Source organism: Polypterus senegalus, chromosome 4, assembly GCF_016835505.1.
Source record: "Polypterus senegalus isolate Bchr_013 chromosome 4, ASM1683550v1, whole genome shotgun sequence".
Classification (NCBI taxonomy): Eukaryota; Metazoa; Chordata; class Cladistia; order Polypteriformes; family Polypteridae; genus Polypterus; species Polypterus senegalus.
Genome location: NC_053157.1, coordinates 147,018,204 through 147,043,355, shown reverse-complemented (window position 1 = coordinate 147,043,355; position 25,152 = coordinate 147,018,204). Strand labels below are relative to the sequence as shown.

General features: G+C 40.6%; 1 protein-coding gene across 2 annotated transcripts in view; it reads left to right on the top strand.

The window, feature by feature from the left end:
• Positions 1-14,261, top strand: part of LOC120528615 (C-C motif chemokine 2-like) — a 59,928-nt gene extending 45,667 nt beyond the window's left edge. For both annotated transcript variants that reach the window (XM_039752786.1, XM_039752785.1), the window contains exons 4-6: positions 8,483-8,562; positions 12,557-12,613; positions 13,740-14,261. In XM_039752786.1, the coding sequence (XP_039608720.1) occupies positions 8,483-8,562; positions 12,557-12,613; positions 13,740-13,861 (259 nt within the window). In that variant the 3' untranslated portion in view covers positions 13,862-14,261. The remainder of the gene's footprint in view (positions 1-8,482; positions 8,563-12,556; positions 12,614-13,739) is intronic.
• Positions 14,262-25,152: the final 10,891 nt, after the last annotated feature.

The window sequence follows — 25,152 nt, the reverse complement described above, 5'->3', positions numbered from 1 at the left end:
TATATATATACACTGGGAGATAGCTGTTCGCGAAATTAAGGGCACTTACTTCAAGAGAGAGCAGGGCTGTCGGAGGAGGGATCGGGATCCCTCTCCTTCCACGGTTTCAGCAGGTTTACATGATATATTCGCTCAGCTGGTATTGGGCTGTTTCACCAAATAGTCACCAATCCCTTCCTCTCCTTAATTTCGTAGGGGCCTAGCCAACACGGAGAGTCGTGCCACGGTCATACAGGCGGGCCTGTGCTGATTGTGCCTCCTCGATATGACTTTTAGTATAGGTCTTATTACACAAAATGTTAGTGGAGGGCTGTGCCTCCCCTTCCCAGCCCTCTTTTAAAATATCTAATAAGCCCCGGGCTGTCTTCCGTATAGTAATTCAAAGGGAGAGAACCCGTAGAGGCTTGAGGACTTCCCGTAGGCAAAGAGGACAAGGGGAGGAGTTGGTCCCAATTCCTCCCATCCTTGCTGACTACCTTACGTAGCATTTGCTTGAGAGTTTGATTGAATCTCTCCACTAGCCCATCGGTTTGAGGATGATACACGAGGTTTTAAATGCATATACCTGCCGGTAGGTCCGCGGGACTAGCAACAACTTCGGACCTTCCCCTCATGTTCAGCAACCCGATACAATAATTCATTATCCATGACAAAGTGAGGTCCCTGTGGCATGGGCAAATGCGTGCGTTGGCCGTTAACGAGAACCACTGCATTCTTTATGTGCTTCAGAGAGTCGTCATTCCACTGTTCTCTCTTGAAAGAAGCCGGAGTCGCTCTAAACTGAAAGTGCAACTCAGAGAGCGGGTCGGTCTGACCTCAAGGGCGGAGAATCCTCCCTCGCTGCCGGGCGCTAGTGGATGACGTAGTAGCCCGCGGTCGGGAGTATCTTCGTCACTCTCTTGGCCTACCGCCCCACTCCCTGTCGGCTGATTACGGTGTGGAAGCAGCTTGAGATGAGTCTTTATCATCTATAACGAGGCCAAAATATATACAGGGATTGCTAAGGGCACACAAACAACCCCGCCATATCGCAAGCCAGGCGGCCCGGCGACTTCGAACAGGCTCTGGATTGCGTGGAAGGGACTGCTTTAGTAGGACATAGCTCCGGGTAGTCCACAGAGCGGCTGTTCTGCCTCCCAGGTTTCACAGCCGGCCTCTGGGTTGCAAGAGCTGTAGCAGCTCGTCCATAGAATGGAATTAGCCCCACATATATATGCCAGGAGAGCATACTGAGCCACTCGTGTGTTCCCCAGAAGCCAGCCCACGCCTGTGGGTCCCCTCTTACATACATATATACATCCTGCCGCTACGCCACTGTAAGAAGAGGAGACCAGAGGCGTAGAAAGGTTTGGGGCAGCCACATATAGGCAAATATATACATATATACATATACTGTATACAGATATATATATACACATATATATACATACATATATATACACACATATATATACATACACATATATATACATACATATATATACATATCTACATATATACTGTATATACACATATATATATACAAATCTACATATATATATATATATACATATATACGGGATGGGACTCGATTAAAAAAATTTATCTAATTAATTAGAGGCTGTGTAATAATTAATCTTGATTAATCGTATGTAATCACACAAGAAAATTTGCCCCAAATCACAAATGTTTTTTTTTTAATTTAAAAGGGTTTTAGTGGGCGACAGAATCAAATAATAGGCATGGACATGAAAATTGTAAACTCAAGCTCTTTTAATTTCTGAAGAAAAAATGCTTTTAAACTGCATTTCAATTCAAAACAGAAACAAAAATATCATCCCTGGCTAAAATTGGGCAGACTTAAAAATAAAGTGGTATTTTAAGTACTTTAAGTACATTTTCAGAATGGTATTGTCTTTAAATAATAATAACCAAAATTTCAACATAAAGTGCAGTTTTTCTTCTTAAAAAAATAAGGCAGAAACATAAAAGATAACCTTAGCCAAAATTATTTTGTACATTAGGCTAAAACAGTGTGATCATTGAACATTTTGTAATTAGATGTAATTAGAATTACTAACGGTCACGGAAGTCCAATGATCCCCAGTAAGAGCCACAAAGTCCGCGCTCTGTAATGCATCTAATTTTGCTTGCTTTTCAGTGTGCACAAAACCATGCTTTTATCAAGGCTTCGCTCAGGTAGTCTTATGAAATGAAATTTTCCTCCGATCAGTCGTAGGAACGCGCTTTATTCCAACTCTAACATTTTTGTAGCTCTGATGTGTGCATCAATGTAATCGATGTACCAGGAAATCATGCATTGACAAAAGTTCCCCTTTGCTTGGAATTGAAAGTGTGATTAAATGCGTTATTTTTTAACGCGTTATGGAGTACATGCATCGAAGCTTCTCAGCTGTGCTTGTGCTAAGAAAAGGAAACATTTTAAAAATAACGTAACATGATTGTGAATGTAATAGTTTTGTGACCGTTATGAGTGTTGCTGTCATTAAGGATTTGATTATAATTTCTTTCAATCAGGTTCGTATTTGGACAGTTTGCACAAAACCACGCTTTTATCAAGGCTTCCGTCGGGTAGTCTTTTGAAATGAAATTTGCCTCCGATCAGTCTTAGGAATGTGCTTTTTATCCATTATTCATAAAGCTTCAATTGGTGATCGGTCTTTCTGCGTTAACCGCATATTTTTTCATACGATTCAAACCAAGGGGATGCAAGGGTAAAATGAATCGGGAAGCACGCATACATACTCAGTGCACCCCCCTCTCGGGAATCAAACCTCTGATGTCAGCGCTAGAGGCGAAGCCTCTACCATTGCGCCATGGCATGTGGTTTGTCTAGTTGAGAGTATGTAGATCGCGCTTCGCAGCGGAGAAGTAGTGTGTTAAAGAAGTTATGAAAAAGAAAAGGGAACATTTTAAAAATAACGTAACATGATTGTCAATATACAGTAATTGTTTTGTGAGTGTTATGAGTGATGCTGTCATCAAGGATTTGATTATCATTATTTCTTTCAGTCAGGTTCGTATTTGTAGGATGTGTTGTGTTCAAGTTACATTCCGTGTTTGTCAATCGTTGTAAAGATAACAGGTTTCAATCTTCAATTCGTTTCTTACTGCAGCAATAAACAGCTCGTCTTCCTCTTTATCTGAGACGTGACACACTGCATGCATGGGTTTTTTTTTACACTGTCTTCCTTTAGCGGGACATTGACTTTTTCCACCGTGTGCTTTGTTTCCGCAGTAGCTGCACTTATGAATATGCTTGTATGTATCACATGCTTCATATTTTTTTGCTGCCTTCTCAATTGTGTAATTCGGTTTTTGTTCAGCACTCTTTTGAACTGTTGCGTTTTGTCTGTGCACTGCGTCATTTCATGCATCGAAGGTTCCCAGCTGTGCTGGTGCCATCTCATGCGATGTCCACGGCTGTATTTAATGTTAGCTAAGACCCGGCACTTAAAAGTTTCTCTCGCAGTTTCGCTGAGTTTGTGCCAAACACCACCCTGATCATCTCTTCTTCCTCTGCATAAGCACAGTCCTTCACCCGTGAATATTTAGCGGCAGTGTTTCTATTGGATTTCCGCTGACGGGCGGCCTTAAATGGGCAGGCACTAAATTGCGGAGTTACGCCTCCCACGGGCATCGAGCAGAAGTCTATTATAGTATATGGATGAAAAAATAGGTTCCAGTTATGACCATTATGCATAGAATTTCAAAATGAAACCTGCCCAACTTTTGTAAGTAAGCTGTAAGGAATGAGCCTGCCAAATTTCAGCCTTCTACCTACACGGGAAGTTGGAGAATTAGTGATGAGCTTTGCCTTTTATTAGTATAGATAATATATATTGTGGAGGATGGCCGGCCGTTTATCCTGGCCTATACCCCCAAGCTGCCAGATGGAGCCCTCCTTGCAGCATGGAGGCCCCCTGAAGACCAGCAGGGCATTATGGACAATGGAGTTTTTATGCACCGCCCTGCTGAATGCCATGGGGGCTACTAGAGGGAGCTGCAGGGAGGACCGAAGATTTCTTTGTGCCCTATAACCCAGAAGTTTGTCATAGGAAGAGCGACAGTCCTCCGGGTTGAAGAAAAGAACTTTTACCTGACCCGGAAGAGATTGAGAATCACATGGACAGGGGATTGGGAACACTTCCGGATCAGGAGATATAAAAGGACTGTGGGAGCTCCCAGACGGCGAGCTGAGCTGGGTGGAAGGGTGGCAATGCGTCTGGGAGCTGGAGGATTGTTTATTGATTGTATTGGTGGGATTTATGAGTATAGTGGTGGAGTGTGTGTTTTGTACACTGTGGCAAATTAATAAAGTCAACTTGAGGACTTTTACCTGGTGTCTGGAGTCGTGGACAGGGGTTCAGGGGAGCAAGAGCGCCCCCTATCTACCACAGTGGTGTAGTTGGCAGGATACTCTAGTGTCGTTTGCAGAGGACCTGAATCAAAAATTTCTGTGGGAAACGAACCCTGAACAGACAACGGCGTCAGGAATCACCACAGCATCGCCAGAACCCATAAAGAAAGCCAAGTCTAAAATTAGGAAGAGGAAGGGCAAGCAGAGTAATATCGCCAGCGGGAGTGACCTGTGTGCAATGACTGACACTCGGGAGGAGTTAAGGAGCGGCCTTTCAAGTTCGGAGAAACCTCCAGGAATTAACGAGCGCTCTGAGGTACGTGCTGGGAACGCTATGGAAAATCCGTTTGTTATAACTCACTTTGTCCCATGCGTGTACCTCGGAGGAGATCACCTGGAGGCTCCGCGGGGAAAAGAAGACTGCCCCGGAGACGACAGCGCGCTCCTGTCGGAACCTGAGCACAGAGGAGACGACTTCCGCATGACGGCAGCCGACGAGGGACACGGCAGCAAACCCGGTGCTTTCTGGGAAGGAGGAGGTCCACGTCCCGCTGTTTGCGCCTTCGACCCTGAAGGATCGGACTTGGTCTTTCCGAAGGGGAAGGGGGAGGCGAGCGAGGCACCGCTCACCCCACGAAAAGGTAAGGAGGGTCAGGAAATGGCTGATCGGGAGGTCACAAAAATAATAAAAAAGACAGACCGCAGCCTGCTAAAGGAAGCGGCCCGATCCTCAACCTGTGAAGAAAAGAACTCCAAGTCCCAGAAGCCTCCGCGAGACACTCCAGAGCACGTGCCAGAAGCGGACGTGCCCATTGGCTCCCGGTCGGCAGGTATGACGAACAAAGAAGTAAGTCTCCTGCCGACCGAAGTAAACATTAATATGGACATGCGGGAACTCGAGAAACTAATCGAGCGAGCCCGTAGCGAGTTTCTTACAGGTCCTGACGAGCACAGAGAAGATCGTCGGGGAGTTGGGAGCTGCAGCCAAAGAGCCGTTGGCAAAGCTGAGGGATTACGTGCGGCGATTTGGTGGGGAGCCTCCCGTATATCATGATGTGGCGGTACAGGTATGTGAAACCCGTACCGTATATAAAACAAGAGGGACGCAGTGTAATCCGGGCCTGCTTTTAATAAATAGCGGGTGCCAGTACACTACGTGCCCTACAAGAGAGGCCGGTATGTTAACAGAGTGGTTGGCGGAAGGGCTAATCGATCTGGGGCAGCTAGACAGTGCTGACTCCCAGAGCGAGGTGGCCCTATAAAGTAAAAGGGGTGCAGACAGTAAAGGGTCTGTCTTCATCTAGTAGAGAGACTCAGACTGTAGACAAGCCCCAGATCAAGCAGGAGATCCCGAAAATAAAACGGGGGTCTCCTGACAAGAAAGGGATAGAAGAGAAAGCACCGTTAGAGGCGGCAGGGGTTTCTCTCCCAGCAAGACAAGGGGTGGCCCTAACATTTCCTAATTGTTTTCAGTCCCGCAGGGGGAGAATGTCAGGAGGGCAGAGGCAGTGTTACAGGTGCCGAAGGTTGGGCCATATTTGGCGACACTGTCCATGGAGAGAGGGGGACAAGCTATCAATGTGGACTAATATTCCCCCTAGGTTCTCCAGGGACCCAGATGTTCGGATTAATCAAGGCTCAACCAGGACATCCTCTTGGAGGAAGTCTTCCCTCTCGGGGCAGGCCGCTCCAAATGATAATTCGTCGCTGGGAGGGGAATACTGTGGAGGATGGCCGGCCGTTTATCCCGACCAATACCCCCAAGTCGCCAGGTGGAGCCCTCCTTGCAGCATGGAGGTCCCCAGAAGACCAGCAGGGTATCATGGACAATGGAGTTTTAATGCACCGCCCTGCTGGATGCCATGGGGGCCACAAGAGGGAGCTGCAGGGAGGACTGAAGATTTCTTCGTGCCCTATAACCCGGAAGTTTGTCATAGGAAGAGCGACAGGCTTCCGGGTTGAAGAAAAGAACTTTTATCTGACCTGGAAGTGATTGAGAATCACATGGACTGGGGATTGGGAACACTTCCGGGTTAGGAGATATAAAAGGACTGTGGGAGCTCCCAGACGGCGAGCTGAGCTGGGTGGAAGGGTGGCAACGCGTCTGGCAGCTGGAGGATTGTTTATTGATTGTATTGGTGGGATTTATGAGTATAGTGGTGGAGAGTGTGTTTTGTACACTGTGGCAAATTAATAAAGTCAACTTGAGGACTTTTACCTGGTGTCTGGAGTCGTGGACAGGGGTTCAGGGGAGCGAGAGCGCCCCCTATCTACCACAATATATATATTGTGGGGTACAGCCCAAAAACAGACAGATAGACATGATAATTTCACCACACACGTTTATTTTACACTATAGTATTTACAGTTAGTGAACACAAACCCAGTGCCGCAGCACCAATCACCCCTTTAAGTCTTGGCCTTTTCACAATGCCTTTTCTTCTGACCGCCACCACTCCTCTCCTCTGAGCTCTGCCTCTCTTTTCTCCCAACTCCAGCCATCGAATGAAGGGAGACGGCCCCTTATATACATGCCTGGATGGGCTCCAGGTGCTTCCCGACACTCCTCCGCCGACACTCCCCTGTGTGGCGAAAGTGCCGGCTGTGCACCTGGAAACACTCTGGGTGTCCCCGGTCCTCTTCCCCCCAGCACTTCCGGGTGTTACTTACTTAAACTTTCTTTTTAACTTTTGAAGAAGATGAATAGATTTAAAAAGAAAAAAGAGGTATGTTATGATGTTTAGACTATAAAGTAAAGAATGAGCCTGATATTTAGATCAGTGAATCTAAAATCAAACTAGGCATCCAGTATATTTGTAATGATGGTAACATAACATAAAAATAAGTAAATTAGGGTTAGGATGAAAAATATCTCTCTATTATAAAAAAAATCCTGAGACAAGATGGGACAAGACGATTTCCAAGAGGTTTTTTCAAGTCCCACGAGACGAGTCATTTGCCATGAGATTTTTTCAAGTCCCACCCTCCTCTCAGTCATTTTCAACCATGCACACGGTCCTCACATCAATTTGTTTGAATGTTTTTGACAGACACAGTTCCTGCTCTCTCAGCTCTTAAAAAATGTTTACGTTTTCCTCACTTTAAGCTCCCATTTGGACTTATTATGTCCAAATCTTATTGAAGAATTTGATCCAAAGGGGTTATCAACAGAAGAAATGAGTACACAAGCAGACCTAGCACCAAGAAACAATGAAGACAAATGAATTAACGTTAAAATTCTCGATTGGTTATACAGAAAATTGATTAAATGCATATCAATAGACTATACTGAAACAGCTGGTGGTCATCATGTGGAAGTTGTAAACATCAACTTACAATATACCGAAGAATATCTACAACCGTTAACACCATCTGGTCTTCACTCACGGGGAGTTATGCATTGTGTTGTCACAATGTTAAGTCCAAACACAGAATCAAAATTCAATGCGATATTGATGAAAATTTATTTCAAAAAATTATTTTTACTGAAGTTTTATAGTAAAAATGCAATTTGAAAAAGTATTTGCATGTTAATTTTAAAGCCAAATAGAACAACATTGTATAATGCAACGAATAACTCTAACGCAACATGAAATATAATTTACTTTCAAATTATTACATTTTACTATTTTTTTATGGTTAATTACTCGCTGTAATGTAAAATAGTTCTATTATGCATATGCAACAATTCCCATGAAAATAACAATCGGTTTAAATTGTACATCCGCATCCTTATACGCGAGCGTCAGAAATGCAAAGTGGCTAACGTGTAGTGCCCACCCAAGCGAGCAGGGAGCAAAGTATTAACAGATGGTTGGGAAGATTTAAAAGAAATAAGCAGGTTGTTTGAAAAATATAGTTTGTTTTTAAATGTATTTTTTAAGAATAATCAAGGATAGAAAAGAATAATCAGACACAAAAAATAGATAATAACTGCATAATAATCCTTCTCTGATGGGACTAGATGAGTCAGAGAAAAGATTTTTAGAAATATGTTGCATTTAGGTTGTGTATTAAATTTTGAAATGCTGCATCTCTATCATTCATTTTAATTTTTTCAGTGTGAAAATAATTGTAACCTGTCTTTCATAATGATTATTTCTGTTTTCTATTGTATTACAGATTTACTACTGCAAGAGGAAGAATGAATCAGAATGATGCTTGGGTTAAGAAGAACATAAATTATCAAGAAACTTCTACAGGTTATTTCATTCAAAACTTAGAAACATATGAAGTTAATAAATACAACATAATATTAAGAAGATGTCAAAAGCTTATTTATGAATTTTTTTAGCATGGTAACATTTGTACTTTTTAATATATTAGGACTGTTCATTGTGTATTAACTTGCCATGTGTCTGCTTTCTTTAACCTAACAATCTACTTGCCTTTCTGTTTTGTTAAAGCTGGTGTAACACCTTTCAACTTTTCTAATAATTTTCAGTCGTAGCCTTCATTTTTATAGTCTTCAGGAAAACATAATGTGCTGTATACAGTCGCAGTGTATGCTCACTACTTTCAGTTGTGTATTGTGGCACTCCCAGACATACCATTCTGTGACTACAACAAAATCAAACTAGTCTAATTTTGTCTTAAGGATCTTATTCTTGTGAGAGTTTAGCAAACAGAGCTCAACTGGAAATGTAGTGCATATAATGGTCACAAACGTTTAGGAACTTTGGCGGCTGGAAAAAAAGAAGAAAAGTGAGTTTCTACTGTGCAAATGTAAGAGAGTCTTGTCAAACTGTGAAACAAGCACAGATATTTGGTCTGTGTTTTTTTATTTGTTCTACCATAACAGAGTAGCAAAAGAAGAAGAAGAAAAAAAGACAAGCACCAATGTTGTATTCCTGTCTGCTCCACATTGATTCACTGCCAAAATGAGGCAATATTGTGGCATTTTCACAGTGCAACATCTGATTGTGATTCATTCATTCCATTCAGTTCCTAGTTATATAATATCCTCAGAGACAATGAAATTCAGCTATTGCTGCAATTAAATTTAACATGCTTTCCAACTAGAAGTTAGGTTGGGTTCAGTCCCGAGTTGTTTCGTTATGTGGTGGGTGCGGCAACGCACTGTACCTGTGCATGCTCCCCAACTTGACTTGACTTGACTTTATATCTGTTGTAACAGACAACAAAAGCATCCAATATGGTTAACCAATAATTCTGTACAAGATAGAGTGCTGACATTGTACTAATGAAGAAATAAATCATCCATTGATAGGTAAATCTACATACTCATGCTCACTTATGGTTACGAGTTGTGAGTAGTGATCAGAAGAATGAGATCATGAGTGCAACCAGCCAAAACTGCATTCATATACAAGCATATTGGGCTAATTGTCTAAGGTAGGGTTAAGAACCCATCGTGGGGAACCTGTTATATATCGTGGACATGTAGTTAGGATTCAGAAATGAATGTTAAGTTAACTGGTGACTGTACTTTGACTGTGGGTGTTTGAAGGTAGGTGTGTTCATGAGTGAGGCTCTTTTCAGAATTGATGACTTCTTTTCATTGTGTGTAGAATAAGATCTGGCCAGCATTGACCGTGAACTCTGAAAAAGGATACAAGTGAGTGTGATGATTTGACAATTTCTGAAAAGGGAGATTTATATTTTCAAAAACAGAAATAATGAAAATGAGATTATTGTTAACAAAGTTATTCAATAGGTGTTTTTGACTACTTTTGTTCAAGCTGAACCACAGCGAGAGCTGCTTCTTGCGAGATAAAGAGACCCGCAGAACTTACGATAGCCAACAGTGCCGGCAGTAAGTTATTTCATCTGCTTTTAAGTCCGCACCAGTGAAATGGACCAGTTTAAACCTCTGCCGCCACTAGTCCTAACCGGCAATGTTAGTGAAAACTGGCATAGATGGCAACAGAAATATAGGCTGTATATTACAGTGGTTGAAATGAACAAGAAAACTAAAGAAGTGCAAATTTTGTTGCATACATTAGGAGAAGAAGCACTGGAAGTTTACAATACACATGAAATATCCAAAGCAGATTCAAAAACGATACAGTAGAGGCAATTTTGGAATCTTTAAATAACTATTACACAACCAAGAAAAATTTGGTATTTGAAAGACATCAGTTCTGGACTTAAGATATGCAAGAGCCACTGCAAATAGACAGGTTTGTTAGCGAACTCAGACAATGGAGCAAAAACTGTGAATTCAAAAATGATAAACTGATTTCTTACAAAAGAGATAAAGGTGATGCAAAATCATGCAACAGGTGTGGGAAAGAGCATCGTCCCAAAACATGTCCAGCAAATGGCCTGAAGTACAGAAACTGTGGCAAAATGAACCATTATGCTAAAATGTGCAGGACTAAAGCAGAACGGTCTCCTCAGACTGTGGAGGCGCTGTTTGTTGGAATCTTGCAGTGTTCCCAGTTGAATGTGCTACAGACAGCTGAAAATGGAGCTTACATGAGATCTTGTCAGTTCAAGAGACTCCAGTAAAATTTAAACTGGACACTGGTGCAGATGCCAATGTGATGTCAGTAATACAATTTCAAAGACTACTAGGGGATATATTTCTTGAACTGACCAAAACAAAGCTGATTGCATTTGGTGGAGCCAGGATCAATCCTGCTGGGTGTACCTACCTGAGATGCAGTACTGCTGGCAAAGACGAGAATTAAAGTTCTTTATCACTAAACAGCCTTTTGCCTCAATCTTAGGGAGAGAAGCATGTGAATAACTGAACCTAGTCAAACGACCTGACAAGGTACAAGTGCACTCACCAGCAACCATACAAGAGTTAGTGAGCACGTATCCTGATGTATTTCAAGGTCTGGGTGAATTCCCCGGTGAACATCACAGTCATATTGATCCAGAGGTGACACCAATTATACACGGCTGTCGGAAAATTCCATTTGCTATTATGGACAACCTGATAGAAAAATGTTATCACATCCAGTAACAGAACTGACAAAATGGGTTAGCAGTCTGGTGATTACATTAAAGAAAAATGGCAAACTCCAAATATGTCTAGACCCACGTGAGTTGAACAAGGCTATCAAAAGACAACATTACTACATACCAACCCCCAATGAAGTCCACAGCAAACTGGCTGAAAAAAAAATATTCGCCATTCTGGATGAAAAAAAATGGATATTGGCAAATCAAGATGGATAGAGAGTCATCAGTGCTCTGCATTTTCAACACTCCATGGGGATGGTACAGATTCAAACGTCTCCTGTTTGGAAACAAATCTGCAAGTGAGGTAGTTCCATGGAGGGTGAACTAATGCAAAGCTATGTTAGCATTCAATCAAGAGTACAGAATACAAAAGATAAGTTATTTATAACAGTTGCTGCCCCATGGATTCAGATCTTCTCACTATGAGGGGTCTGCATTCTGGTTTTCTATTCACTTCCCAAAGACATGCAGATGATGTCGATAGACAATACCCTATTGACCTCCAGTTGGTGTGTGCTTCATTGTCCCCGTGATTAATGGGCACCGCATTTGAGGATTGGTTCCTGCCTTGCTCCTTGTGCTGGTGGGATAAGCAGAAATAACAACAAAAAAATGAACAGTTTAAGACAAAATAAATAGGTTAGAACATCTACCCATCATTAAATCTGCTTATCCTGAGCAGGGTCATGGAGAATGTCTTTGGATTATGGGAAAAAACTCAGGCATGCAAAGGAAGAACATGCAAACTCCACACAGGGGGCAACAAGGACATGAAACCTCGTTGTTGTAAGACAGCAGCCCTACCACAGTGCCCCATAAGATAAAACAATATACTGTAAATAAAAACCATAAAATTTTAAGCCACATGGTGGTTGAGGGTGAGCATGATCATTAATGTGCTGTATGATGCAGAGATATATTGCACATATTTGATGCCTGCTTTGCATCCTGTGCTGGACAGGATCTACCCAACCATTGCCTGAACACTGACACGGGTTACAAAGGTTCAGTGAATGATGTTCCAGCAATTTAACTTCTGAACAGGGGGATTTATATTAAAGAGAGCAATAATGGAAACAAGATAAGGGATAAAAAAAAGTTATTCAATAGGTATTCAGGGTTACATTCTCATTCGAGCATTGCAGTCAACCTGTTCATTTACTGAAGATGAAAGCAAGTAAAATGACAGATTCCATGTGATAAAACACATTCCTGAAGTGTGTTTTCATGACAATTTAATGACCTGCTTTTATCTTATAGGAGAACACAAAGCTACTCCTGGGGTGCTCTCCACAATTTCTCCAGCTTCCAAAACAGGTACATAATATCTACTTTTTAATCCATTTGTTATCTTTCTTAGAGAAAACCCAGGCAAACAGCAACTGAGTTAGGAACTGAACCCAGACTGCAGTCTGCCTGACAGATAATCCATTGTCCAGAACACCATAGGCTCATTCACCTGCATATCTCCAAGTTTACCCGTTAACAGGGATGACATTGAAGGCACTGGATAAATCAAAAAGCATAATCCTCACAGTGCTGCTAGCTTTGTCCAGGTGAGAATAAGCCTCATGGACCAGATAGATAACTGTATCCTCCACTCCAATCTTTGTCCAATTGGCAAACTGCAGTGGGTCCAGGTGGTCTACCATAGGGGGATTCATATAGTCCATGACCAGTCTCTCAAAGATCTTCATGATCTGAGACAAAAGTGCTACTGGTCTGTGGTCTGAATAGCGACTGATTTCTTTCCAACTGGAACAATGCAGGATGTTTTCCACAGCGGTGGCACTTTTTGAAACCTTAGTGACAGACTAAAGAGGTCAAAGAAGACACCACAAAGTTTGTTAGCACAGTCCTTAAGACCTTGAGGACTGACTCCACAGCTTTTCCTATATGTAGTTTCCTTATTTTGGTCCTTACTTATTCTTCAGTTTTGACCAGTCCACCCTGATGGTCAATGGTGGATTTGTAACTAGCTATTCCAGTTGCTGTGGTAGGATTTGATGGTGTAACAGAGATGGTGTGGGGAGACTGGCCATTGGAAGAAGGAGGAAATGGGAGGGAAAATCTACTAAAAAATTGGTTCAGGGCATTAGTTTTGTCCACATCTCTTTCTTGCACCTGAGCCCTGGATTGCTTGAGTCCCATAATTATATCCAGTCCTCATCCAGTCTCAAATACAAGTACAGTATGTTTACATTTTAATCCAAATGCTTTCTTTCTTAGAGAAAACCCAGACAGACAACAACTGAATTAGAAACTGAATTCAGAATTCATTTAATATCAAACAGTGAACCAATGCAATTAAATGTACTGTATTTTGTGAAATAATGTTCAATAACCATGCTGTTAAAAACATTATTTACTAAATATTAATTATTTTATTTAAATATTTCAATCAAAATAACTTTTACAACTTTGTACTCCCTTTATATTTCAGATGACAATAAGTCAGATGCCTGTTTCACTGGTTTGCAGAAAACTCCAGTTCAGACACAAAATCGGGAAAAAACTCAAACTGACTTTCAAACTGAATTTAAACAATTCTGTAGAATGTTCTAGGCTTTTCTTAAGCTTCTGTTTGATTTGTACAATTGCACCCTTAATCTCCAGACTGATGTTTTGTGTGTAAAAGGCTTGATCCAGGTACCATATGGACAATGTTAAGCACAAATGAAGTAACTTCAGGTAAATTTAGTTCAAGCTGAAAAGTATTTTATATAAATGAGGAAGTCTAAGTGTGAGGACAGCTGGTAAGGCTAAATAATTAAAAAAGAGCAGTTTATTGGAAATTATCAGGAAAGTTAAAAATTAGAAAATTCAGATAATCTGCAGTAAGAGCTTAGTCTTTTGAAAATATGCTGCATATATTCTGGTATAACTGAATTGATTTTCTTTGACAAAACCATTAATATATTTTTATTGATAATTAAGTTTATGTATCAATACTGATTAGTTATGAGTTCACCTAAAATAGTTAATTTTTGATAAGTCAATCTTATGATTGTGGGATATATAATGCAATTGTGTTGCAGTTTTCTTTTAAGACATTTTTTATTGTTTTTAAGTCTAAATACATACCCTATTTAGTGTGTTTTAATAAATGCTCACTCTTTATTCTCTGACTTTTTATTCAAGGTAATGTGGGATGTAATCAGCATCTCCTGGCTCACTTACCTGCGACATATATTTGCATGGATGTATAGTCACAAATGTCCAGAATTCCCCTTGACATGGGCAGATTGACTTGTGTCTGGCAGGAGAACTTTGTATGTTTAAATTCAGCCAAGACAACATAAATCCTAAATCAGTGGAAAATACAGAAAAAAAACAAACTTTGACTATTTTAGTCTATTATATATTGTAGTAGCCAGCATATCACCCTAAAGGTAGGTGGGTCTGGATGGGTGATTGACAGCAAAATGATCATAGATAGCTGTTGAGAAATAAACATAAAGAGCATAAATAAAGGTTTGGGTTTGACAAGCAAGTTTACAGACTGAGTCCAACACAGAACTGAATACAATGATCAAAGATAGTGTTTATATTGTAAGATGGCAGGAAGTGATGTCAGAGGACTTGATTTGAGTTCAGTCTGTTGGTCTTCGGAGGAAAAAAGAGAGAAAGGATTAGTGGAAATCTCAAACCCCTGGTTTGTCAGGTAAGTAATAATAATAATAATAATTCATTAAATTTATATAGCGCTTTTCTCAGTACTCAAAGCACTATCTACACAGGAAGGAACCGGGAAGTGAACCCACAATCTTCCACAGTCTCCTTACTGCAAAGCAGCAGTACAATTATACAAGCCTATAAGCTGTCTTCCATGCGCAGGTATGGTGACATGGCACCCCCATCCCCCCAAGCCCAGACTCATCAGGTCGGGGGGCCCAAACCAAGAGGTTGTGAACCGAGTCCCTTTCTCTCCTTAACTTTGTAAGGGCCCTGCCAATGACCCAATAATTTGGAGTGGAAATTGCGGAAGAGTACCATGATGTGGCCACCAGGGTGGAACCCCTGGAGACACATGCCACAGTCATGGAAACGTGCCTGTGTTGCTTGCGCCCTTTACATGTGTTCTTTTAGAATAGGTCTGATTTTCATGAATCTATCACGTAACTATGCAATATATTACAATATATTTGTAGAAGGGAGGGCCTCTTCCTTCCATCCTTCTTTTAGGATGTCCAATAAGCCTTTGGGGCTGTCGCCCATACAGCACTTCATAAGGGGGGAAGCCCATAGATTCTTGTCGAACCTTCCGGTGGGCAAATAATATGGGGGTGTAACTGATTCAGTTCTTCCCATCCTCTCTGACAACCTTGCATAGCAGTTGTTTGAGGGTCTAATTGAATGGCTCCACTAGACCATCAGTTTGAGGACGGTATACTGAGGTCTTTAAGTGCTTGATCTTGAGTAATCTGGCATCTTCCCTGAACTTTTCCGAGATAAAAGACGTCCACTGGTCTGTTAAGACTTCTTTGGAGATGCCATCTTGCACAAAGACCCCTACCAATTCCTGTACGATAATTTTAGAAGTTGTGTTAGCAATGGGATAGCATCAGGATAATGGGGAGCATAGTCTACAAGGAATAAAATATATGTCCTATAACTGAGGGTTCAAGGGGTCCTACGATGTCAATCCAAATGCGGTCAAAGGGAATACCAACCGGGGTAATGGGGATTGAAGGAGCGCAGTCCTTTCTAGGAATTTCTTGCATTTGGTATTCTGGGCTGGAAGCACAAAAGCAACAAACCTCTTCATTAATCCCCAGCCAATGAAATCGGAGCTTGTTCCACTCAAATGTTTTGTTGGCTATCAAATGGATACCTAGGAGGTGGGCGCATGCTAATTCACAAGCCTACTGCCAGACTGTCTTCAGGACTTACAATAGTGACCTTGCCTCTCCATCATGTTCAGCTACCCAATAAAGAAGATCATTATTAAGTACAAGTACGCCCCTGTGGCATGGGATGGTGCATGTGTTGGCTGTTTACCAAAGTGTCTGCATTTTTATCCTACTTAAGGGAATCATTATTCCACTGTTCTCTTTCAAAAGAGGCCACTGTTTACCTAAATTGAAAATGTATTAAAAAAGAGGATTGGGACTTGACTCAATGGACATGGCTTGCATTCCCAACGATCAGACCGTCGTTTAACATTAAGAATGTTGAGTGAACAATTAAATTTGAACAGATTTATCGTTCATCAAATTTTGCTGAACATTTGCACATGCGAAAGGTCTGTGCCAAAATGGTGTCGAAAAACCTCACAATTGAGCAGAAGGACAATTGAAAAAACTCATTCCTGTGGTTCCCCAGCCCCCTTATTTACCTGACCTCAGTCCGTGTGACTTTTTCCTTTTTCCTAAACTGAAAAATGTCCTCAAAGGACGTCATTTTGGGACTTTAGAAAACATCCAAAAGAGTGTAACGGACATGCTGAAGACCATACCAGTTGAAGACTTCCAGTGCTGCTACAAACAGTGGGAACAACGTCTCCATCGGTGTGTAGCTGCCCATGGGAACTACTTTGAAGGGGATAACATTGATGTTTGAAAAAAATAAAAACTTTGGTAAATAAAAAATCAGTCTCATTACTTTTCTGCCACACCTCGTATATTAAAATAAAAAAATCACTAGCTTACCTCTTATTTCTCTTTAAGTCGTGAACTGTGGGTCTGTTTTAGGCAGATAAGAGAGGAAATGTCAAGCTCCATGTTTGTCAGTCATAACAGCTGACTCAAATCTTAATCACTGAGAGCAGAAATGATTGGAGATTTGATGTGGTTTGCTCACAGATATAAATGGTGCCAAAATCAGTTAATATTTTTGTGCATTCCTCCTGAAACTTTACATTTTAAACCTCAAAGAATTTGCAGTAAGAGATCAGGTGGGCTACAGGTATGGTTTGTCACACATGTGAGTCGAAGGACATCCTCACAAACTCAAGCGAGGTATATTCTTCTCTCCCTGCAGCTCAGAGAAACCACCCCTTCCCAGAAATAGTCATCACTCTCTCCTGAAAGCGAACAGCCAGATGGAGAAGTTACTTTAACCCTAGAATCCCTGAAGCCTACTAAAAAGTCATAATGCTGCGCCACCTTAAATTCCTTTGCACCTCCTCATCAGTGTCATTGTTTTGCAAATGTGTCAATGACCACCTGCAGCAGGCAGTCTGCTCACTCATCCCCTGACAGAGACAGCTGAAGTCCACCACAACATTTTCAGAGCTTGAAGTCACTTTATCTGGGAGTAAGATGTCTGGAGTTGTATAGGGTAAATAATATATCGTTATATGGAATACGTACATTTCATGTGTGTTCTGTGTCTACAACAATCTGTATAAATGTAGGATGACAGGAAATGCGAGGCATGAAAAGTTGAGCGCATAACTAAAGCAGAAATGTTTTTAATGTTATAGTAATAATTGACAAAATATTGACGTGAAGTGTATAATGTGTAAAGACTCAAATCCAAATATCAAATAAACACTTTCACAAAAGGTATAACAAAACAAGTGTGCTTTTATGCAAGAATATAAATGAAAAAAAATATTCAATTTACATGTTGCTGTCAATGAGTAAAAACTGAAGCCTAAATATCAATTGACACAACCTAAATATGTCTGCATGACTGGTGTTCAGGTAAGACCTGCCTTTTTATAATCTGAGTGCCGATTGACACATTTGCAAAACAAAGATGCTAAACAGAGCTCCACCAGCTTTCCAACATCTGGTGGACAGACTACTAAGGCCCCATAATGCCTATAGTGCAGCCTATTGGGATGACGTGGTGATCTCTTCTAGCACCTGAGCTGAACACCTACATCATGTTTCCTACATTCTTCTTAACTATCTGCGATACTGGCCTCTGGATCAAACCTCAAAAATGCTATTTCGAGCTGACCAAGGCTAAAGACCTGGAATACGTGGTGGGTGGCGGACATCTTAAACCCCAGTGCTCCAAAGTTGCTGTCATTTGACTGACCCTGGCCGTAAATTGCATACAGGTCACGACTATCATTCAATTGATGAAGAAGGCACCCAACATGGTGATGTGGACCCACACGGCAGAAGTCGCGGAACGTAAATGTCTAATGTCGTTAGAACGTAAAAACTGTCTTTTGTAGGCTCCAGTACTGCTTTCACCTAACTTTTCTCTACCTTTGCACTTCCAGACTGATGCCTCAGACACCAGGCCCGTATTGAGCCTGGTCATCGATGGAGTCGAACACCCCATCATATAGCTGGAAACTACTGGACCAGGAGACGAGGCATGCAGCAATTGAACGAAAGGCACTTGCCATTAAGTGTACAATCACACATTTCAGGTACTACCTCCTGGGCAGAGAATTCACTCTGGTTACATACCATGCCCCCTTGCAGTGGCTCTGTTCCTATCTTGACTAGAATCCCAGGATCATGCAGTGGTTTCTGAGCCTAAAACCCTACAAAAATAAAGTGATCCGCCAACAGGGGTCCCTCCATGCCAATATTAATGCCCTTTCCTGGTCCCACAACCTCTCAGCCAGATCCCCTCACCCCCTTTGGGCCAAGCTGGTTGCATGTCACTCATGTGCATCAGAAGTCCTCCTTACAGGCTTGATCAAAGTATGTGATAACCCAATGGGGTGAGAGGGTGCACTGCCACTAATGTTATCTTCCACTGTACACAAGCAGATTTACAGGAACTAGGAGGAAAGTGTGGTTTTCTCCAACTCAATAGACATCTTTCACCCTTATGGTGAATACATTACTGATATACCTAGATTACGAAACAGCAAAATGGAATGCTTAATTGCTAAGCAGCATAATATCCTTGATGTCATCCTTTCAACAAGGTTGGAGACTTTATTGAAAAAACTCACAGTTTCTCAGATGAATATTTCCTTGACATGGATGAATAAATCTAGAGGTTTTAATGTAAGGTCCAAAGTTTGACTAGTAATGCATGCTGATTAGAGTGTCAGACTGTGCTAACATGTTGCTTGTTAGTCAGACAGAAAAGTATGAATTTCCCTTTACTTTCTACACAGGACAAACCCAAACTGCTTCCCACAAACTTACTACTACTTATTTTTGTTCATCCCTGTCCCTATTGTTGCAATAAATTGTGAAATACAGTATACCCAATAATTAATTGGAAAACAATTCTGTACAGTTCTTAGTACTTAACACTCATTTTTTTCTGCCAAAGACACACATGCTTTAATTATCATGTTCAGAGTAAAAAACACTTACATTCTAGCTGTACCTGCAGAGTTTATTTTTTACCTTTATATCATGACTCCACTTATTTGATTGGGGAGGCAAAGCAAAAAGACAATTTAAGAAAAAAAATAGGTTGATCAAACCATCTACTGTATAAAGGTGACTAAGGTCCATATTGTGTTGCACTGTAGCTTTTGGAAAATAAAACAATAAGTGCTCATGTGATGCTCTGTGTTCTTGAATACCTAAATGGACTATGTCCTGGGCATCTTGTAGTTAAAGACCAACCAAAACCAGTAGTGAAAGAGACAGACAAGATTTGCTAATATATAGCTGTCCTTTACTACAACATGTTTCAGTAAAAACATTAAGCAAAAATCAGTGTCATGCAATTCTTCAAAACACAGTCAATAAGCACTGACACTGTTGCAGAAAAAAGTTTATCCTTGTGTGTTTTTTATTAAAAATGCAATTGAAATTTATAAGTTTTCTGGCTGTGCCTTTCCTATGAAACTAATATTTTCTGTACTTATCATGTCTTATACAATTACTAAAGGAACAATGAGATGATTACTATTAAATATATATATCATCAGTCAGTCATTTTCCAACCCTATATGATCTTTTAAAGTAATTGTGTTTTTTTAAAGAATTAATAACAGCTACACTGCCTCACAATCTTAATCACAGTTACAAAATGTAGTTGCTGCTTTTCATCCTTAGTGTTATGACTTATCTTTCTTAACATTTAAAAAAAATGAGTTTTTGTCTTCATTTCAAATACCATTTTATAGCAGTTTCATGTTCATTAATTAATTAATTAATTTGTGATTAACAGATGGTTTATAACTTATACATTTCTAAACTTTCTATTTAGGTTTGAAATGCACTTTAGATTGACAAAAGCTTTTGAGTTGTCAACATTTATTGTTAAAACAATCAAAGGAGGTTGTTATATATGGAAAATAAATGGGAATGCTGATGATGAGGAGACATCTTTAATTTAATCATTCATTCAGCTTCAGATCCATCTATTCCATATCTGGGTCAAGGGGCCAGGGTCTATTCTAATAAAATCATGCAAAAGAAAAAGAAAACAGACTTGCTTAATCTTCAGTAAGGTTTAGGCACATATGTACAGTAAATGCAGATTTGTAAGAAGTATTTAGAAATTACTTGAGTAAATGTTGAAGTACTTAATCAAATTTTTGCATTCGCTGAAGTAAGAAGTATTTCAGTTAAAAAAATACTTGAGAAAAAGTAAAAAAAAGAATCTGCTTTCAAAAGTACTTAACACTAGAATTACCAGAGCCTATGAAAAAACTCATAGATCCGTCCCACCTTAAATCACTTCTCACCTCTCCGTCAGCGTCTATTGTCCTGTAAATGTGTGGATAAGCAGCAAACAGCAAGCAGCCTGCTATCATATCCCCCACCGGCACACAGTCTTCTCAGCTCAATCTGTTTACCTGCGTGTCAGTTACTTGGAGTTCTATAGAGTGAGAAGTCAAGCAAAATCACACCTTTTATAAATACTATATCGCTATTTAGAACATATGCATTTCATGTGTGTTCCGTGTCTACAACAATCTATGTAAACATATCGTTAAAACAGAAACATTTTTCATGTTTTAGTAATAATTGACAAAATGTAGACATGAAGTTTATAATGTGTGAAGCCTGAAGTCCAAATATCAAATAAACACTTTCGCAAAAGGTACAAATATAACACAACAAATGCACTTTTATTCAAAAAAAGAACCCATGTTAGGGTGCGACATTGACACGCATTTACTACAACTGCTTTGTAGCACAGCGGTGTTGACTGGTAATCAAAACTTCATGGGTTCAATCCCCAATGAGTCTGTTTTGAGAAATGAGCTGCTTTTATTCTTACTATTTTAGAATAAAAACATACATTTGATTTCAGTCTGTAACAGCAAGTGTAAATGTATGATACTTGTAAAGGTTAGCTTTGTTTTGTTTTTTTTTTAATTCATTTTCATTGTCACAGTCGCGTTCACGATCCTGATTCTGACACTACTGTTTTCACATAAAAACGCGCTATAGCTCTGCACTGTACTTGTGACTTTACGCTGTAGGATGCTTGCGAATTGAAGTGTGGACGGCTCTGGTAGTTCTAGTGTTAAGTACCAAAAGTAAAAGTACATAGAGAAAATATTAAGTTTATTTTATTTTTAAACAACACACACAAAATATTTTACAATGGAAATGCACTACAGAATAATAATTCATGCAATAGTTCAACTTAAATACAACATAGTAAAATATAAATTATAAATGTAAGAGCCAATGTCCCCTGAAGAATGTTCAGGACATGTATCCGTTCTGTTAAATTTAAATGTTTTCTCCTGAATCACACATAGAGGAGTAATTAAAAGGACAGTTCAGAGAAAATAAAAGTCACATGATTTCAAATTCAATGTAAGATGTAATAACTGAATTCCCCAAGACAAAATATATCGGTACTCTAAGTACACCTTTGCACACAAAAATAAAATATTCAGGTCAACAAGGCAGTATTATGTTTGCTTTCCCTCAGCTCAAATTCCATAAGGTACCAATAAAAATACTTATCATTGCTTGAAGGAAAGCTGAACATTCCTTTTATTAGCTCTCAAGTAACATGTGACAGTAAGACCTTGGCAACACTCCTTTCACCCCTCGCAGACCACAAGATCTTGCCAGAACTCTGCGTCTATCTTCTACAGTTAATCACAGACTTTTACAGTATTACAATCTATAGAGTTTCAGTAAATGGGCTTGTAAATGGGCATATAACTTACAAATAATCGTTGGACAAAATATAACTGGTGGTCTCAAGATACTACTATCTTCTTGGCACAAGATTTCAAAGAAACTGTGTTTTGTGTCTTCGGGGCACCGTATGTGATAGCTTCAGAAGAGGAAAAAAAATGCTTCTTTCAACATGCTTATGTAAATTTGAAAGTGAATTCTTGAAAGAAGAGAATTCTTTAGTTGCTGTTTTCAAGTACAACTATGGAGAAAGTGCACATACAGTTTCCATGACTCAGCAGTGAGTAGGAAACATGGGAATGACCTACCAAATGAGCAGTAGAAGGTGCTTTTATTTTTGAATGACATATATTATTTTATTGGCTGTGTTTGATCAACACTAACTTGTCAACACACCTGATAGATCTCTTTTACGAATTTGTAATAGTTTGCTCTGTGTAAAAAGTGACAAGTAATAGAATAAATGTAAAAATATTTGATATCTCTGTATTTCAGCACCTTTTCTCTGTATCCCCATGTGTCTGAACCTCTCTTGACCAGCACTCCTTCTCTGGAGCGCGTTCCAGTTTCTCTGACTATGTCATTTTAAAGCATCTTGCTCGCCTCCAGTCAAGCTGACTCTAAGTATGCCTCCTTAGCCTTTACCCCTCCTCATGTGCCTCACACACACACTCCTTTTTCAGTCGTGTCACCAAAACCAAACTGACCAGTCAGATTGCTCAATGGAACCGGATACATTGGCAGACCTTAGTGTTTTATTATATAAGAGATGGAGTCTGAAAATTTATTTTTGGACATATGATTATTCCTTTGCTCTTTAAAGTTATTGTTGAAAAGACTTGTTCAAATGATAAAACAAAAGAGAGTAATATTGATTTAATGACTGGCACAAGAGTTACCATGACTTTCTTGCCATAACTATGAGTCTCCATTGGTACAATATATTATTTACTGTCAATGTGCTGATATTCACAAGAACTGCTGTACCATTACGCTACACTAATACCATGAGTGACAAATTAAAGATAAATAAAGCAATAAAAACTTAACATTCCTTTTCTGTTTGAGGTTAGCTGAGTCAGCAAGTGTTTTTTTATAAATGCTATAGTGACTCAATCTGTGAGAGAACAGGCAGGTGAAGCTCCATAGGGGCATGTAAAATGCTGGACACAAGGGCAGAGATGCAAAAAATGAAATAGATTAAAAGGAGTCATGATGAACAGCATGGGAGGTCGAACCCAGTAAAAAGAAAGAAGATAGCCAATATGGGTGTGAAGGCTTGTGAGGATATCAATCCCCCTTGAAGCAGAAGAGCGGCAACTCATGGGACAAGTATTGGGAGCTCATTAGAGCCCTTATCTACAGAGACAATAAATGGTCCTTTAAAGGACCATTAAATGGCTGCTTGTGTCTAAATAGCAGCCATTCTTCCACCATACCCCAGGTTGTTACACTGATAGGAGCAAATGTGACTGAATCACTCAACAACCCAAGATGGATGACTGGCCCTGCACAAACATTGACCAACTTAATCTAGGCACCCTTTTTCCAAACAAACCAATTACATACCTTGAACCCATTGATAAGAGACCTTATATATATCAAAAATACAAACAGTGGAAGCAAGATGGAGCCAGTAGACAAAAACCTAGTTGGAACCCTATGTAACATGTAATTTGCTTTACCCCAAAAGCAACTGAAAAGCATCCTGATCTACACACCAGTCTGCTGCCACACCAGTCACCATGAACAACTCCCCAAAAGTGGCCACATCAGATGGTGTGACATATGTGAACCAGACAGGCTTTGGAAAACATCTTGCATCACCCCAGTCCCAAAGGTATCACGTCCCAGTGAGCTGAATGACTTCCGGCCTGTCGCTCTGACGTCACATGTGATGAAGACCATGGGGCGGCTGCTGCTTCACCACCTGAGGCCACAGGTCCGCCACGCCCTTGGCCCTCTGCAGTTCGCATACCAGGAGAAGGTGGGAGCAGAGGATGCCATCATCTATATGCTACACTGATCCCTCTCCCACTTGGACAGAGGCAGTGGTGCTGTAAGAATTATGTTTCTGGACTTCTCTAGCACCTTCAACACCATCCAACCTCTGCTCCTTAGGGACAAGCTGACAGAGATGGGAGTAGATTCATACCTGGTGGCATGGATTGTGAACTATTTAACAGACAGACCTCGGCATGTGCGTCTCGGGAACTGCAAGTCTGACATTGTGGTCAGCAACACAGGAGCACTGCAGGGGACTGTACTTTCTCCGGTCCTGTTCAGCCTATATACATCAGACTTCCAATACGATTCAGAGTCCTGCCACGTGCAAATGTTCGCTGATGACACTGCTATTGTGGGCTGCATCAGGAGTGGGCAGGAGGAGGAGTATAGGAACCTAATCAAGGACTTTGTTAAATGTTGTGACTCAAACCACCTACACCTTGCTGAACACCAGCAAAACCAAGGAGCTGGCGGTGGATTGTAGGAGGCACAGGCCCCTCCTGGACCCCGTGATTATCAGAGCTGACTGTGTGTAGAGGGTGCAGACCTATAAATACCTGGGAGTGCAGCTGGATGATAAACTGGACTGGACTGCCAATACTGATGTTCTGTGCAAGAGAGGACAGAGTCGACTATACTTCCTTAGAAGGCTGGCATCATTTAACATCTGCAATAAGATACTGCAGATGGTCTATCAGACGGTTGTGGCGAGCGCCCTCTTCTATGCGGTGGTGTGCTGGGGAGGCAGCATAAAGAAGAAGGACGCCTCATGCCAGGACAAACTGGTGAGGAAGGCAGGCTCTATTGTAGGCATGGAGTTGGGCAGTTTGATGTGGCAGATTGATGGGTGCTGAG